We start from the raw sequence: 13,597 nt of genomic DNA, 5'->3' as shown, positions 1-13,597 counted from the left end.
TTCTCTTTGTTTACAATATCCTCAGGAATTATGAACACCTGTCCATGGACAAGGGCACTTTTTAGATTTTTTACTACATGTGGGACATCAGGCATGAAATAGAGCTGCCTGTCTGGTGTTACCGGATGCGGGGCAGAGGTTTTATTGTGGTCGATCCCAAAGGATTTCCACATGGCCTGGTTAGGACTACCCATGTGTAACGAGAGATTATATTAACTTCACAGTTTATAACGCCCTCATTAAATCTCCTTCATATTGCTGATAATAATGACAGCCTACAGTCTCTGCGTTATGTTGTGATTATGGTGATGGACTAACAGCTGACAATTAGTAACGTTGACTCCAATGAAGACACACAGACAGCTCCGATGTCGATTCCATGATGACTGTTTATTGCTTACAAGCACTTTGGGATCTGGGGATACAAGCCCAGTCTCAGTAAAACTATTTAATATAAATAAAATCATAATCAAAGGAAACTTACTATACTAATGAATGATGCCTGTGACGAAACTTAAAAACCATTAAATAACAAATTACAGGTCCAACAGTCTAACCTTGACCAGGATCAAAGACTTACTATATTACAAATTACATAAAAGACACTATTGATAGAGATGATTCAGTACACATAAATAATCACTCTGATTGTCAATATAGTTATATTACCTATATAGTAATAAAGTCTCTCTCAGATCAGCTATACATTAATATTTACAGGTTTCCATTTAGCAGTCACACACTCATCTGGGGGATACAAGCCAGGTCTGACTTGTTCCCCTGGTGATGGGCTTTATAGCTGCATTGTTACCTTGGATACTGTGTAGCCTAATATTAAATATGAAATATAAGAAGATATATGATAACAGCATAAAAATATGAAAATAACACAAATATGTACACCTTACAACTATTAAATAAGGGTAATATTACTGACAAAATATCAATATCAATACAAAATATATTCTATATTACAAGATTTTGCTATTAGACATAGTGACCATGTAAAGCTCAAATTATGTATTTAATGTAACATGCTAGAGCCATTTGTAGAATTGCAATTGTAATGATATGCCACCACTTGCTTCCACCGTGTTGTGTTTCCAGCCAACATGAACACACAAGCGTGTGTTGCTACTCATGTGTGGTAAATTAACATCACGATACAGTTTGCCTGTAAGCATGTGCAGCTCCACACTAGGCGTTATTGCCATTTCATCTGATGTCAACACACACTCCCTTTCAAGCTCTGTCAGTCTTTCTACCTTCAATTTTAGAAAATCAAATACCTCTGTCAACACACCAGGCTCAAATTTAACACACTGCATCCTTCTTTGCAGGGTCCTTATTTCTGGTAGGGGAATCTGCAATTCCTGCAGGGTCTTGTAAACCTGTTGGACCAGCAGCAAAGAGAATTTTTAACGCCTCTTAATGGTGTCATTGCTCCATTCCATCCCTTTTGTGGTTAATCTGCCTTAATTTGGTCTTTTGAAAAAATTTTCTTTAAGTTTTTGTCCCTAATTTTCATTGTCTTCTTGAGAGCTGCATTTTCCTTCTTTATTTTTCTTAGTGCCACCTTTGCTTTTTTGGTGTTTTTTTCTTGGCTGCTGGCTCACTGAGTGGTGTCAGCTCACCCCAACTCTCCTCACTAGCCATGTCTTCTCTTTCTTCTCTCTCACTTTCCCTTCTCTTAGGTTCCTCATCCCTTTGTTCCTCAATCTTTGAAACTGATATAAGTTGAAGACATGACACTTATTTTTTAAATATCCAAAATAATATTATATCACTTAAAAATATGAAATATTACTATAATTATTAAGAGTTCATACTTGTATCACCTTTAACACTATAGCTGTGATCAACAGCTATGGGCTCAATATTTACGGGTCCAGGGGTGCATCGTGGTGCAGGGGCCCTCCTCTTTTTGACCACAGGGCGATGTACAAAGATGGTGGGAGTAGCATCTGCTTTCAGTCTACTCTTTTTCCATGATTGCTATCGCCAAGAACTTCCTGGAACTATCTGTGGGTTTCACAGCTACATTGTCGTCATCTTTTCAAATTAGCTGAAAATCATATTTTCAAAAATCAAATTGTTTTAGAGTTTGATTATTGTGGAGGTGTAAACAATATAAACTATATAAATGCAGCAGTAGTGGTAGGTTAGTGTGTAGCCTGAGTGAAATTGTGTTACTTGGTAATCTGTGTTTAGGCAGGTGAAAGACAAATGGACAGACGGGCATAAATGACCAACTAACAGTAGTGGCATCTGCACATATTTTTGTAAGCAATCTGTTATTGGTATCAAGAATTTTCATATCAGTGCATCCCTCACATTTTTGTCATTTTGCTGCATGTGTGCACATGATGTACACGTTATGTGTATGTTTGCAAATTATGTACAATAATTCATTGTGCGAACAGCAGTGATTTGCATCTGACGCATCTAGGTCACAGAGGTGGTACTCAAAAAATTCGTCTGGGGTTGGCAGGTCTGTAACTGCAACAGATATGTCATCAGCATGTGTATTTCCACAGTCTTACATACACATTCCTATACATCTTAGTTACACAAAGAACATGTATGCAGTGCACTGGAAGCAGAATAATGAGAGAATTATTTATTCAGTTCATTAATCAGTTTAAATTCATAAAACTATGACAATCTTAAAGATATAGCTGTATTTGTTTATGTATAAGGCACAAAGACATGGTGTTTTTTTCCCTTTATTACTTTCTGATGGTTGGCTTTAGGTGATCTCAAGCATGACTTGACATGAACTCAAAAAGAATCAAAGTCATCATGGCAGTCTCATTAACAATTTTTTTCCACAGGAGCTGATGATAAACTCCATTCCTTCAACAGACTGGACTATAAAGAAAACATGAACGTCAGTATGTTAGGTCCCCAGTCTAGGGGAAACCTGGACATAACATGTAAAGATCCCCTGCTCTTCCCAGGCCCAAGAGTGGTCAGCCCGACAACCATCAAAGTTCTCTGTAACAGTTTATTTTGCAGAACTTCGGAGTTGAGTAATGCCCAAAACAACAAACAGAACTGAACTAAACCCCCACCCTAATTTCCAAAAGACAAATTAAACTGCTACCTAAGTTTGTGTATATTTGCAATGTACGAGAACTATCATCTAATGGAGAAGAGCCTGCCTCGCAGACCTGGCTGACATTAAAAATGCAGCACTTTACTACTTCTATACATGACTAACACTGTAACACACACTACGACTAGTAGGATGGGCCTCCATTGTTGGACATGGGAGAGAGAGAGGGCGGGAGCCGGCATCAGCTGGTGTTTAAATCATCCGTTCTGGCCAATCAGCTGTTCCAGCACCCAGACCAATCAGGGAGCACAACCTGTACGTAATCAGACACGCCCACACTAGAGGGGTAAGGAAGAGAGAGAGCAGTTATTGTAAAAATAGAAATACAGATGGCCAACAGGAGCAAAAAACACAATAATGACCAAGGGTCATAACAATTACTACTCAGAAATGATAATGATTGAAATATCTTAGTTGTTGCATTTATTGTTGCAATTTTATCTGGAGTACATCTTAAAAACACTTTATTGATTGTTCTTAGGATTGAGTTGTCTATGTTTGGTCTTATGCTTTGGTTTGTCTTCATGTCAGACAATGAACTCCTGTCCCATCTTGTTAAGTGATTTATGGACTCTGAAAACATCGGGTACAACGATGGATATAAGTCCAGGACTTTTTCGTTCTATCCTTGACAAAGTCTGATATGTTGTATTTTAAAATATATTCAAGTGTTGTAAACCAAAACAACGGCCAGAATGATCAGAAGAAATAATTACAGTAACCAACACCTTCAAAGTACTTACGGGCATGTGAGTATTGTTTTAAAACAGACTTCAAAAGATGTGAATATAATTTAATATGTCTTACCTAATTTTCGGCTGAGCCCTCTCTCCCAGAAACTTCTCTATCTTCGTCCAGATAACTTTAATGGCCTCCTGCTTGACAGCATGCAGTTAAAATGTAAAACACACGTTAAATAGTCTGATTGTGAGTGATGGTACCTTGATATTTAATGTAGTATAAATGTTGTCAGCAATGCAGAGAAAATGAGAGTAGACGTCTCTGCTGGAGTCTCATTTATAAAGAGAATGGCAGCAGTATTAAAAACAAAGAGGCTGACGGCTGCAGCAGCTGTTAATGAATGCAACTGCAACGGTTATAAAAGGGGCCCTTGGTTTAGAAACATACATTAACAGATTGTTGTCCACTCTGAGGCAGCAGAAACAAACTGTAAACACAACATTGATATATTATCACCCTTTAACTTAATTTGGTGACGTCTTAGCGAACAGCTGCAATTTTACACATCCAGCAGCCACAGAGAAACATTAGCATTCATTTGTCTGTCTACCTGATGATGAGAGTTCAATATTTACTCTCCTTTTATCTCCCTTTAGGTTTTCACCAACTCTTGACTAAACTATTTGTCTCTTTAGCTGCTAAACGCTCCACTACAGTCACCAGCTAGTTGCTAGCTTTGTCTGTCGTTTATTGCACAGTGGCTTTTTACACACAGAATAAGAATGAAAATAAGCCAAAGTTGTAAAAAGAATTTTAAATCCAAATGTGGAACTTGTGTATCTAACAGTATTCATAGCCTCTATCATTTTGTCCACAGAGCAATCATTTTCTGCTGCACCTTCAGCTTTTCTTTGTAGGAGAGACGCAGAGTCTTTATCTCCTCGTCACGCTCAGAGAGGGTTTTCTCCAGCTTCTTCACCTTCCTCCTGAGTAAGTCCTCAGTTTTCTTTGCTTTTCTGTTGGCCTCCAGAGCAGCCTAAAAAGTAAATGAAACATATATACAGAATTAAAATGCTTTTAAAAAAGCATGTTTGAAAAGAGAGCATTTAAAAAGTGTTTTTTGTGTCTTACAACAAGTTTATCCTCCAGTTCCTCTTTATTCTGAGCCTGATTGTCTCGTGCAAACAGGGTCAAGTCAAGGCGCTGAATCTGAAAACAGAGAGGTTCACTTTAGTATTGACCTCATGCTGCCCACACATTTACTATCCTGTTCCATTTCCAGTTTTGTCTCTTAACTTCTTATGGTGAAAACTTTCAAGAGCTCTGATGCTAACATGTCAATACAATGATTATTTAAATTATTACCAGATTATTAATTATCGCCATTACTTGCATTCTTCACAAACAATCATTAAACCTGTAGGAGTTAATCTCTACTATTATTCTTTAATTCAACTTGTCAGGGCACCACGTTTTTCCTTGGAGAATAAAGAAAATTAATATTCATTAGAACTTTTCAACACACCTAATACCTCAGAAACTGATAAAAAGCCGAAAGGCATCTCCCGTGCCTTTAGGCTGGGAGATGCAACGAGTTGTTGAACTATTTCTTTATTTTACCTCAAGTTTTCTTTAGATGTCTATTATAAATTTTGTTCTTTGACCTAAAGTATGTGCGCATTTTAATCCTTAATTGAAAAGGGTTAGGCTTATTTTTTCTTTTATAATTTTCAACAAGAAATCTTGCATTTTAACGTGTAGTACTTTACTTTTGTAGTTTGAAGAAGACAGAGACACATCAGCCAAGGACTTCTGACCATCTGTTGCCATAGCAAGACAACCAACTGACTGTTAAATGACCTGTTATCGGCCCACTGGCTCAGCAACTCGTTATCCAACATCCCCTGGGAGCTCAGCCGTCAGCAAAGACTTTTTACAGTGCAGTCTGAAAGATTGAGTCGCTGCATCCATCAAGACTCATCCACAGCAGGGCCCAAGCCGAGCTACACTAGCTGTCCAAGCCTGCACAACCGCAGCTGACTACAGTGACCAACACAACGCCAGACCTGCCGAGACAACATCTCTGCAGCGACAAATCTTCAGCACAGTAAAGCATAACATGGCTTTGTGATCAAAGTTGACGTCGGATAAAATAAAATGATAAATAATTTCATTAGACAAGCTGAAGCATTCCCCATTGCTATAACATTAAGATAGGTTCAAGTCCTTGCTGTGGTTTCCTTTGAGCACAGCAGACGGAGGTCACTGTTTTGAAAAAAACTTATGATTAATTTGAGACTGATTAATAAATCCTGTTTCCTCCGATCACTAAAAAAAGGTGGTGCCCCTGAGGAGTGATTTAACTTTAATTTAAAGAAGTATTTAGAAATACCCTACAAACCAGATTGAAATATGTATGTGTATGTGATGTGCTATAAATTGTATTGGTCTGTTATCTGGTTTATCAGTGTAAATTAAAACACATCTTTTTGCCCAACTATGTAATATAACACATATCTTATTGATGAATTAGCTTGTTACATAATAAAAAACTGTGCCACAGAATACTGGACCATGTGTAATAGTGTAACGACCCTAATGACTTTTCACTGTGCGTTTTAGCCGAAGAATTGTATTAGCATTAGCATTTGCATTTGACTTCTTCTGTGGTTATATCACATTGTTACAGACACGTAATAAAACACAAATACCAACACTAGGCACTAGTCACCATGACTGTTTTAACAGTAACATGGGCAGCTGATCCTGGTGGTGTGTAGGTATTAGTGCCACTATGAAAATAGTGCTTGATGTTTGTCAGACTGCTGTAGAATAAAGCTATGTCAATCTTTCACGCAGTACGTATTTTATAAACAGGTCAGATATTTGCTTAAATGTAGGCACATGATGATCTCAAGAAGCAGATGTCAATGTACACAATGAGATATCTCCACTTGTGGTGCAGAAAGGAAGTTAAGAGACAAAATTATGGAGTCGGAGCATTTTCTTGCAGCTGAAATGCATAAAGTCAATAAGTCTTCTTAGTCCAGTTATGTCCTGGATGGAAGTTTAACAGTACAATCTGTAGTCCAAATGTAAACAAGAACAAACGTTTGTATTTTACAGTTAAAAATCAACTTGACAGTGCTCTCTGGCAGACAAACCAAGACACAAATGACCTCAAATCCAGTCTGGCATTTCTGTAATGCTAGTTTTTGTTATTTATCAGCTGACATATACACTATACTATATATACACTATACACTATATCTGCAATAAGCTTATAATAAATACTCACTGGGCACTTAATTAGGAACACCCGTGCAATCAAATGCAATCCAATACAAAAGCTCTATTCTACTTTATGTCTGTCATTGAGGTCTTTGTGGGTAGTGGTGGTTTACTAGACTGAATTATATTGAGTCCTGTAACAAACACAATCTGTCAGGCTCTACTAATTTGGCCCTTAAGGATGATGCTGCCTTCTCAAAATTGAACCAAATGTAAGTGATCTTCTCCTTTCAATGATTCATGTTGGAACCTGCACACAGCCAACAGAATTGTGACTGAGTACTGACTCTGTTTTCCTGACAAACAACTTACATCTCCATCCTCTCTATTATCACATGCGTGTTTACATATTTGTAGGAACTAACTTTATTAGTTAAAAACCATCTCCACATATGACATATAAAAATATGCTCTGCTTTGAATAATATTTTGTGTCTGATTTGGTTTTTACACAAAAATGTTCAATCATCTTGTTGAAAATGATTTAAAAACTATGTAAATATTGTTTATTTGAAAAGTTAAGCTGCTGTACACAAGATATCTGCTACTTCATTGAAAAGTCCAGTCTCAGTGCACTGAAGGTTTCAAACGAAAGAGGTTAATTTCAAGTTAAATTTGACACAGCAGTGTGTTTTAAGTAATTAATAAAGAAACTACCACTGGGAGAAATGTAAACTACATATAGAGTTAAATGGGTAATCTAATTTGAGTACTTAAATAATATCTTATACTGTGATAAGAACCACTAAATGCTGTTCCCATCGCAAATACTAGTCAAGAACGACAAAGTATGATACAATAACGTTGTTTGTTTTTGCATTATCCCTTTAAATTAGACACAATAAAATACAGGAGTAAAATGGGAAAACGTGCACCTCATCGATTTCTCGAGACAGACTTCCAAAGTTGGGATGATGTTTCACCAGCACTTTACACAGTTTTCTGATCCGTGTCATGTAATTGTCCAAATCCTTTTGCTTCAGCTGGTAATTTGGAGAATGCATGATACTGTTCCGGACAAAGGAAACCTAAAAAAGATAGAGACCTTATTAAGGCTGCAACTAACCATTATTTTTCATTATTGATAAATTGATTAATCAATAAGCCTATGAATTGTCATAAAATAGTGACAAATGACTGGTAAGTGAAACAGAGGAGATGTATTAAAATGTCTTTTTGTCCAACCAACAGTCCAAAACCCAAAGATGTTCATACATAGAAAATAAAAGCATTAAAGCTGGAGCTGGAATCTGAATTTTTGGCATTTTTGCTTAAAAAATGACTAAAACAATTAATCGATAATCAAAATAGTTACAGATTAATTTTCTGTTGATGGATTATTCAACCAATTGTTGCTGAGACGAGGTTCGAGATTTGGCTACATTATGTATAAATGCAACCAAACTCACAATATGGTCATTCTTAGTGGCATCATATTTTTCTGTTTTTGCAGTCAGACAACTGAACAAGTATCAATGATTGATTTAGCTCATGCTACCTGTTAACCAAGAGGGGGCAGCAACACCTGCTGCTGCTGCACTAATAATGTCAATCGTGTTGATATTTCATGCTCTCAAAATGCTACGACAACAAAAAGATAAACACAGTTTCATGATAACATCTGTTCTACTGTGTGATTGTCTATAGTGACATTTAAAATGAGTGACTGCATAAAAAGTTAGAGGCAGCAGAAAGTTGACAGTATATGACCATATCTGAGCACACAAATGAAGATGGTGTTTGTATTATTGTCAGTATTGTTTAACCTACTATTTTTATTAATAGATTAATTGTATAACACAAAAAAATGTGAAAAAGAATGTTTGGCTTTTTGCATGTGCATCCAACAACATCTGTTTATTTCTTTGTGAAGTTTAATTCAATGTGCAATATGTGTGTGTGTGTACAAATGAGCATTTACCTCTTCACACAGCCCTCCGAGCTTAAACTTCTTGAAGTGCTTGCATTGATTCATGAGACACAGAAATGCAGCAATGTCAAAATCACCAAGTGAGTTATGGTTCTTATGGCCATTTGACATGTACACCTGAAAACACAACAAAAAATCATTAATGTGACACTTTACTCACAATCAGACCAAACCAACTTGACATAAGAAAACTTGATGGAAGCAAAAATGATTTGCTGCTAAGAGAAAAAGCACCAGACTGGAAACTTACCTTAGCCACTTCCCATTTGTCTTGGGACCACAGGTGAGGTTTACTGTTCATCCACATCACTTTTCCGTTCTGATTGGAGTGGTGAGTCAATATCGCATCTCTCCAAGCAGTGCACACCTCGCAATCAAACGGAGGAATCTGCAATCAGCAACATAAAATTAGAATCACAGTAAAACAAAAGGAAACCAACGGTTAATGGTTAATAAAGCATTCAAACCCATTCATTATCAGCTTAATAGTAATTACAACTGCAACTATTGTTGACAGATTATTGTATGAATTGTGTAATTCATTACTTATTAACATTTATAACTGTAGATGAGTTGACAACCTTTGCTGAATATTGAATAGATAGTGAGTATATATTAATTACCAACTAATGATTATAAAAGAGAGCTTTACTTCAAACAATGACATGAGAACCTCCTGATTTGTAAAGGGGACGTCAAATGATTTCAGGTCTGCTTTGCTGTTCTACGTTTTTAATATTTAAAGTATTGAACATTATTAGAGGTGATTTTTTAAAATTCACATCATATTAGATTTTCACAAAGCTTATTGTACTCAGGGCTAAATTTAGGAATAAATGTGTCTCAAAGAAGGTTTCAGCAGATGTCCAGTCATAGGAGGAAATAAAAATACAAAATGAGCGATATCAAAATGATATATGCAGTATATTTTTCATATCAGGAATCATTCTATTGTCAAACATCAGAGAGTCTATCAGTTTAGACCTTTAAAAAAAATACACTTACGAAATTAGTTCTTTTCACCATATTACCACCAGTTAACAAGTGATCTAACAAATGCACCTTTAGCCTTTTCAGGGGAAAAAATATTTCATTTTTCCTGTACAGAGTATAATCCTTCTTTATTTTGCCTTTTGAATCAGGGATGTCTACAAGAAATTTCAATATTTTTAATAAAAAAAGAGAGGCATTTTGGATTTTGGATTTCCAAAGTTTATCTCTGGGGGGCATGAATGAAGATTTCGCAATTAATGAGTTTCTGTAGTGGTTTTTTAATACCTCTCATTTATGTGGATTTGTAGTGTATTTTATGATATAATTTTTATGATATATCTTTTATGATGGAATTTTTTAATAATGTATTATGATTTTTGATTTTTTATCACTTTTTAATTTTAATTTTTATTTTTATTTTTTTAATCAATTTATATTGTTGTACTATGCATCTTTCTGCTCCCTCTATACACAGCACTTTATAAAGCCTGTATGCCATATCTAATTGGCACATTTTTGGATGAACCCAAGTACCACCCCCTAGTTGCACCTTTGTAGTAAAGGGACCAAATATGGTGTCACCCATGTTCCTTCTTGGACACTCCCCTTGCGTCTGTTAATCTTGGACAACGATTGGCCTGAAACCATATGACCATATATCCAACCCATCTTTGTAGATGTCCCATTGGCTGATAATATGATTGGTTGTCTTTTATATTTTTTTTTAACACACACAAAGAGTTTAAATATGTAAGCGATAAATTGTAAATATGTATGTAATGAATTGTTTTGTTTAAGAAACTGTTACTTGTGTGCTCCTAAAGTTATATGTGGGCTCCGAATTTTTTTCATTTAGGAGCACATGTGCTCCTTGAAAAAAAATTAAGGATTGAACACTGCTGTCAGATGTGTAGAAACACTAAGCAACTGGAGTGTGGCGCAGTTCAAGGGCTTCTGTCACAGGCATGTAGATGTTGGGCTGACAGAGCTGACTTGACGACCCCCCCCCCCCCCCCCCCCCCCCCCATCCTCTCTCTCTCTCCCTCTCAACTGGAGACTCTTGAAATATCTTCATAAATCCCATGACTTTGGCCAAATCTTACAATAAAAATCCCATTTTTTTGTAGGAATTTTCGTCGCGAATCCATTGATACAGGTTTGATAGTGGTCGGACTTATAGTTTAGACGTCAGACGCCCCAGTTTGGCACAAAGTCCATGCCCAGAGATTGCCTCCCCATTGGTTTACATTGTAAGGTGTGATGTCGCACTCCAACTTTCAGGGCTTACTAGATCTAAACCATCCGAGTTATTACAAAGTTTTTAATAACTTTTGTTCAGCACAGTGTGATAAGTCATGTATTAAAGTTTGAAGCCGATAGCATTAACGCCCTAGGAGGAGATAGCGTTTATTCAAGGTCAAAAATTGGCACAAAGTCATACTTTCATGGGTGAACTGCGGGCTTCCTGTTGGATTTAGGTAAGGGGTGTCAGCGTATGATTTGTAGGTCTTGATGAGACGAATAATTGAGTTTTGGTTTAATCTCTCTACGACATTCCTACGGGCCGTGGCGGCCATTTTAGATACATAGGTGGCGCTCTCGAGCACATTTTGGCACTTTGGGGGTTCATTTTTACATTTTATCAAATTTTTCACCAGACCTGATGTGTTTGCCAAATTTGGTGAGTTTTTGGGCATGTTTAGGGGGTCAAATTTAGGGTTGAAGTGGCGTATTAATAGAGAAAGATGATAAGATGATAAGAAAGAAACAAATACAATAGGATCTTCGCCCTCCAGGGCTCAGGCCCTAACAAATACAATAGGGTCTTCGCCCTCCAGGGCTCAGGCCCTAATTAAAACTTGTAAGAGTTGAGTAATAGCACTGAATCCTAAATAGAGTAGATTAAAAAAAACATAAATCTGGTGCCTCATTCAGGTCACTATCAGTGATTACAGAGGCAGAAGTGTATTTAGATGTCAGCTTTGTTTTCAGAACCATTCACCTGAGAAACATAGAGATTATTTTGACAGTAGACTGTCAGCTGTGAAAAGCACATGATGACAGCAGAAACTAGGCGTGGCAGCATATAGTGAAGTAACGTAGCTATAAATATTCAGTCATATACTGGTAACAAATAAACAACAAAGCTTTAACATTTCCTTTTTAACGTAGTTTGGACCACTGGTGGAACCACACACAAGCCATCTTAAAGTTGAGTTGCATGAAGTTCGTACCGGTTGGTTACACGTGGAGTCCCAGTTTGAAAACTCGCATTTCTTCTCACACCGAGCGGAGCCGCATTGTTGCTTCATTCTATCTTGGAAAACCGTTATTTCCTCATCGATGAACGGCTCCAGACATTCACCAAGGCGTCTCAAAACTATGTGAACTTTAAAGTTATTCCAGAATACTGGCTCTTCATTAAGTTTCTGAATAGTATCCATGCTGATGCAACAGTTGTGGTGTAAGGAAAACCGTGATCTGTGAATGAAAAATCGGGAATCGGCGGAAACTATGATCGAGCGCGCGCACCTGCAATCCGCTTCCGCATACCAGAGCTCTATATTTCATACCATTTCCTTCGCGCTGGAGCCGGGAATAGTCAAATTTAACTCCCTTAACTTTTCCCATTCATTCTCTATGGTAGTTCTTAACTCTACGGATGTAATCCGTAAAGATATAAATATTCACTTCCATAGTCATTTATTTACTTTAATTTGTCATTATCACTGTGTTCTGTGTAAATATAATTTTGATAACAGTGACAATAGAAAGAAATTAATGAAAAATTGTCCAAATTACCTTTTCAGATCACTCCCAATATTTCAAACACAGTTATGTTCTGCTCTAGACTGCTCTGACTTGAATAAAAGGTGGTCTGACCATGAAACAGTTATGACAGTGATGACATTTACCATTTAAGGACTCACTATAACGTTGTGACAAAGAGATTGTTACTCAGTTGGGGTTTAAGTTTACTCTAATTATTACTCTAATAATCTTTAATTATTTTAATCAATCAATTTATATGATAAAAACAGTATTATAGTTCGAAATTGTATGTATTTAGTTGTTCTATAATTTTTAAAAAGAACACTCAGTGTGTTCAATAGACAGTTATTCAAAACTTGTATTCCTATACTTATATTCCTTGAAACACACCACTCCATGAGCAACAATTGGGAACAATATTCAATCAGTATTGGATGGCCCACATAGCTCAGGCTCTTTCTGTGTGTGTGTGTGTGTGTGTAAACGCCAAGCTGTAAATCATGAAATACACAGCATGTCTAAATATTTCTATTACAAAATGAACTTTAATCAGCAGCATTTCCTGCAGGACTTCCACAAGTAGAGAGGGAACACGCACAAATACATACCCACACACAGATAATAAGCTGCCTCAATCCTCCACTGGTCACAGCAGCAGTAACCTCATGCTGATTTCACCATTACTAAACCTGGCCCTCACTGATAAAATAAGAAGTAGGGTTATGAGATGGGAAGAATGGGCAAAGTTGTTGTAACAGCACAATTCAAACTCTAAAAATACTAGATCCTGCATTTCTCAAAATGTAAATTTA

At 36.7% G+C, this 13,597-nt stretch overlaps 1 protein-coding gene across 1 annotated transcript; it reads right to left on the bottom strand.

Annotated features, from left to right (window-relative positions):
* Nucleotides 1–413: 413 nt before the first annotated feature.
* Nucleotides 414–12,530, bottom strand: LOC137193776 (uncharacterized protein CXorf38 homolog). Its single transcript, XM_067605143.1, has 8 exons — nucleotides 12,248–12,530; nucleotides 9,271–9,408; nucleotides 9,012–9,137; nucleotides 7,966–8,118; nucleotides 4,931–5,008; nucleotides 4,698–4,835; nucleotides 3,926–3,993; nucleotides 414–3,396 (listed from the first exon to the last, which is right to left on the bottom strand). Exons 1-8 carry the CDS (start codon nucleotides 12,455–12,457, stop codon nucleotides 3,333–3,335), a joined length of 975 nt encoding a protein of 324 aa, XP_067461244.1. The 5' UTR covers nucleotides 12,458–12,530; the 3' UTR covers nucleotides 414–3,332.
* Nucleotides 12,531–13,597: the final 1,067 nt, after the last annotated feature.

This window comes from Thunnus thynnus, chromosome 12, assembly GCF_963924715.1.
Source record: "Thunnus thynnus chromosome 12, fThuThy2.1, whole genome shotgun sequence".
Lineage (NCBI taxonomy): Eukaryota > Metazoa > Chordata > Actinopteri > Scombriformes > Scombridae > Thunnus > Thunnus thynnus.
This window is presented reverse-complemented; position numbering and strand designations above follow the sequence as displayed.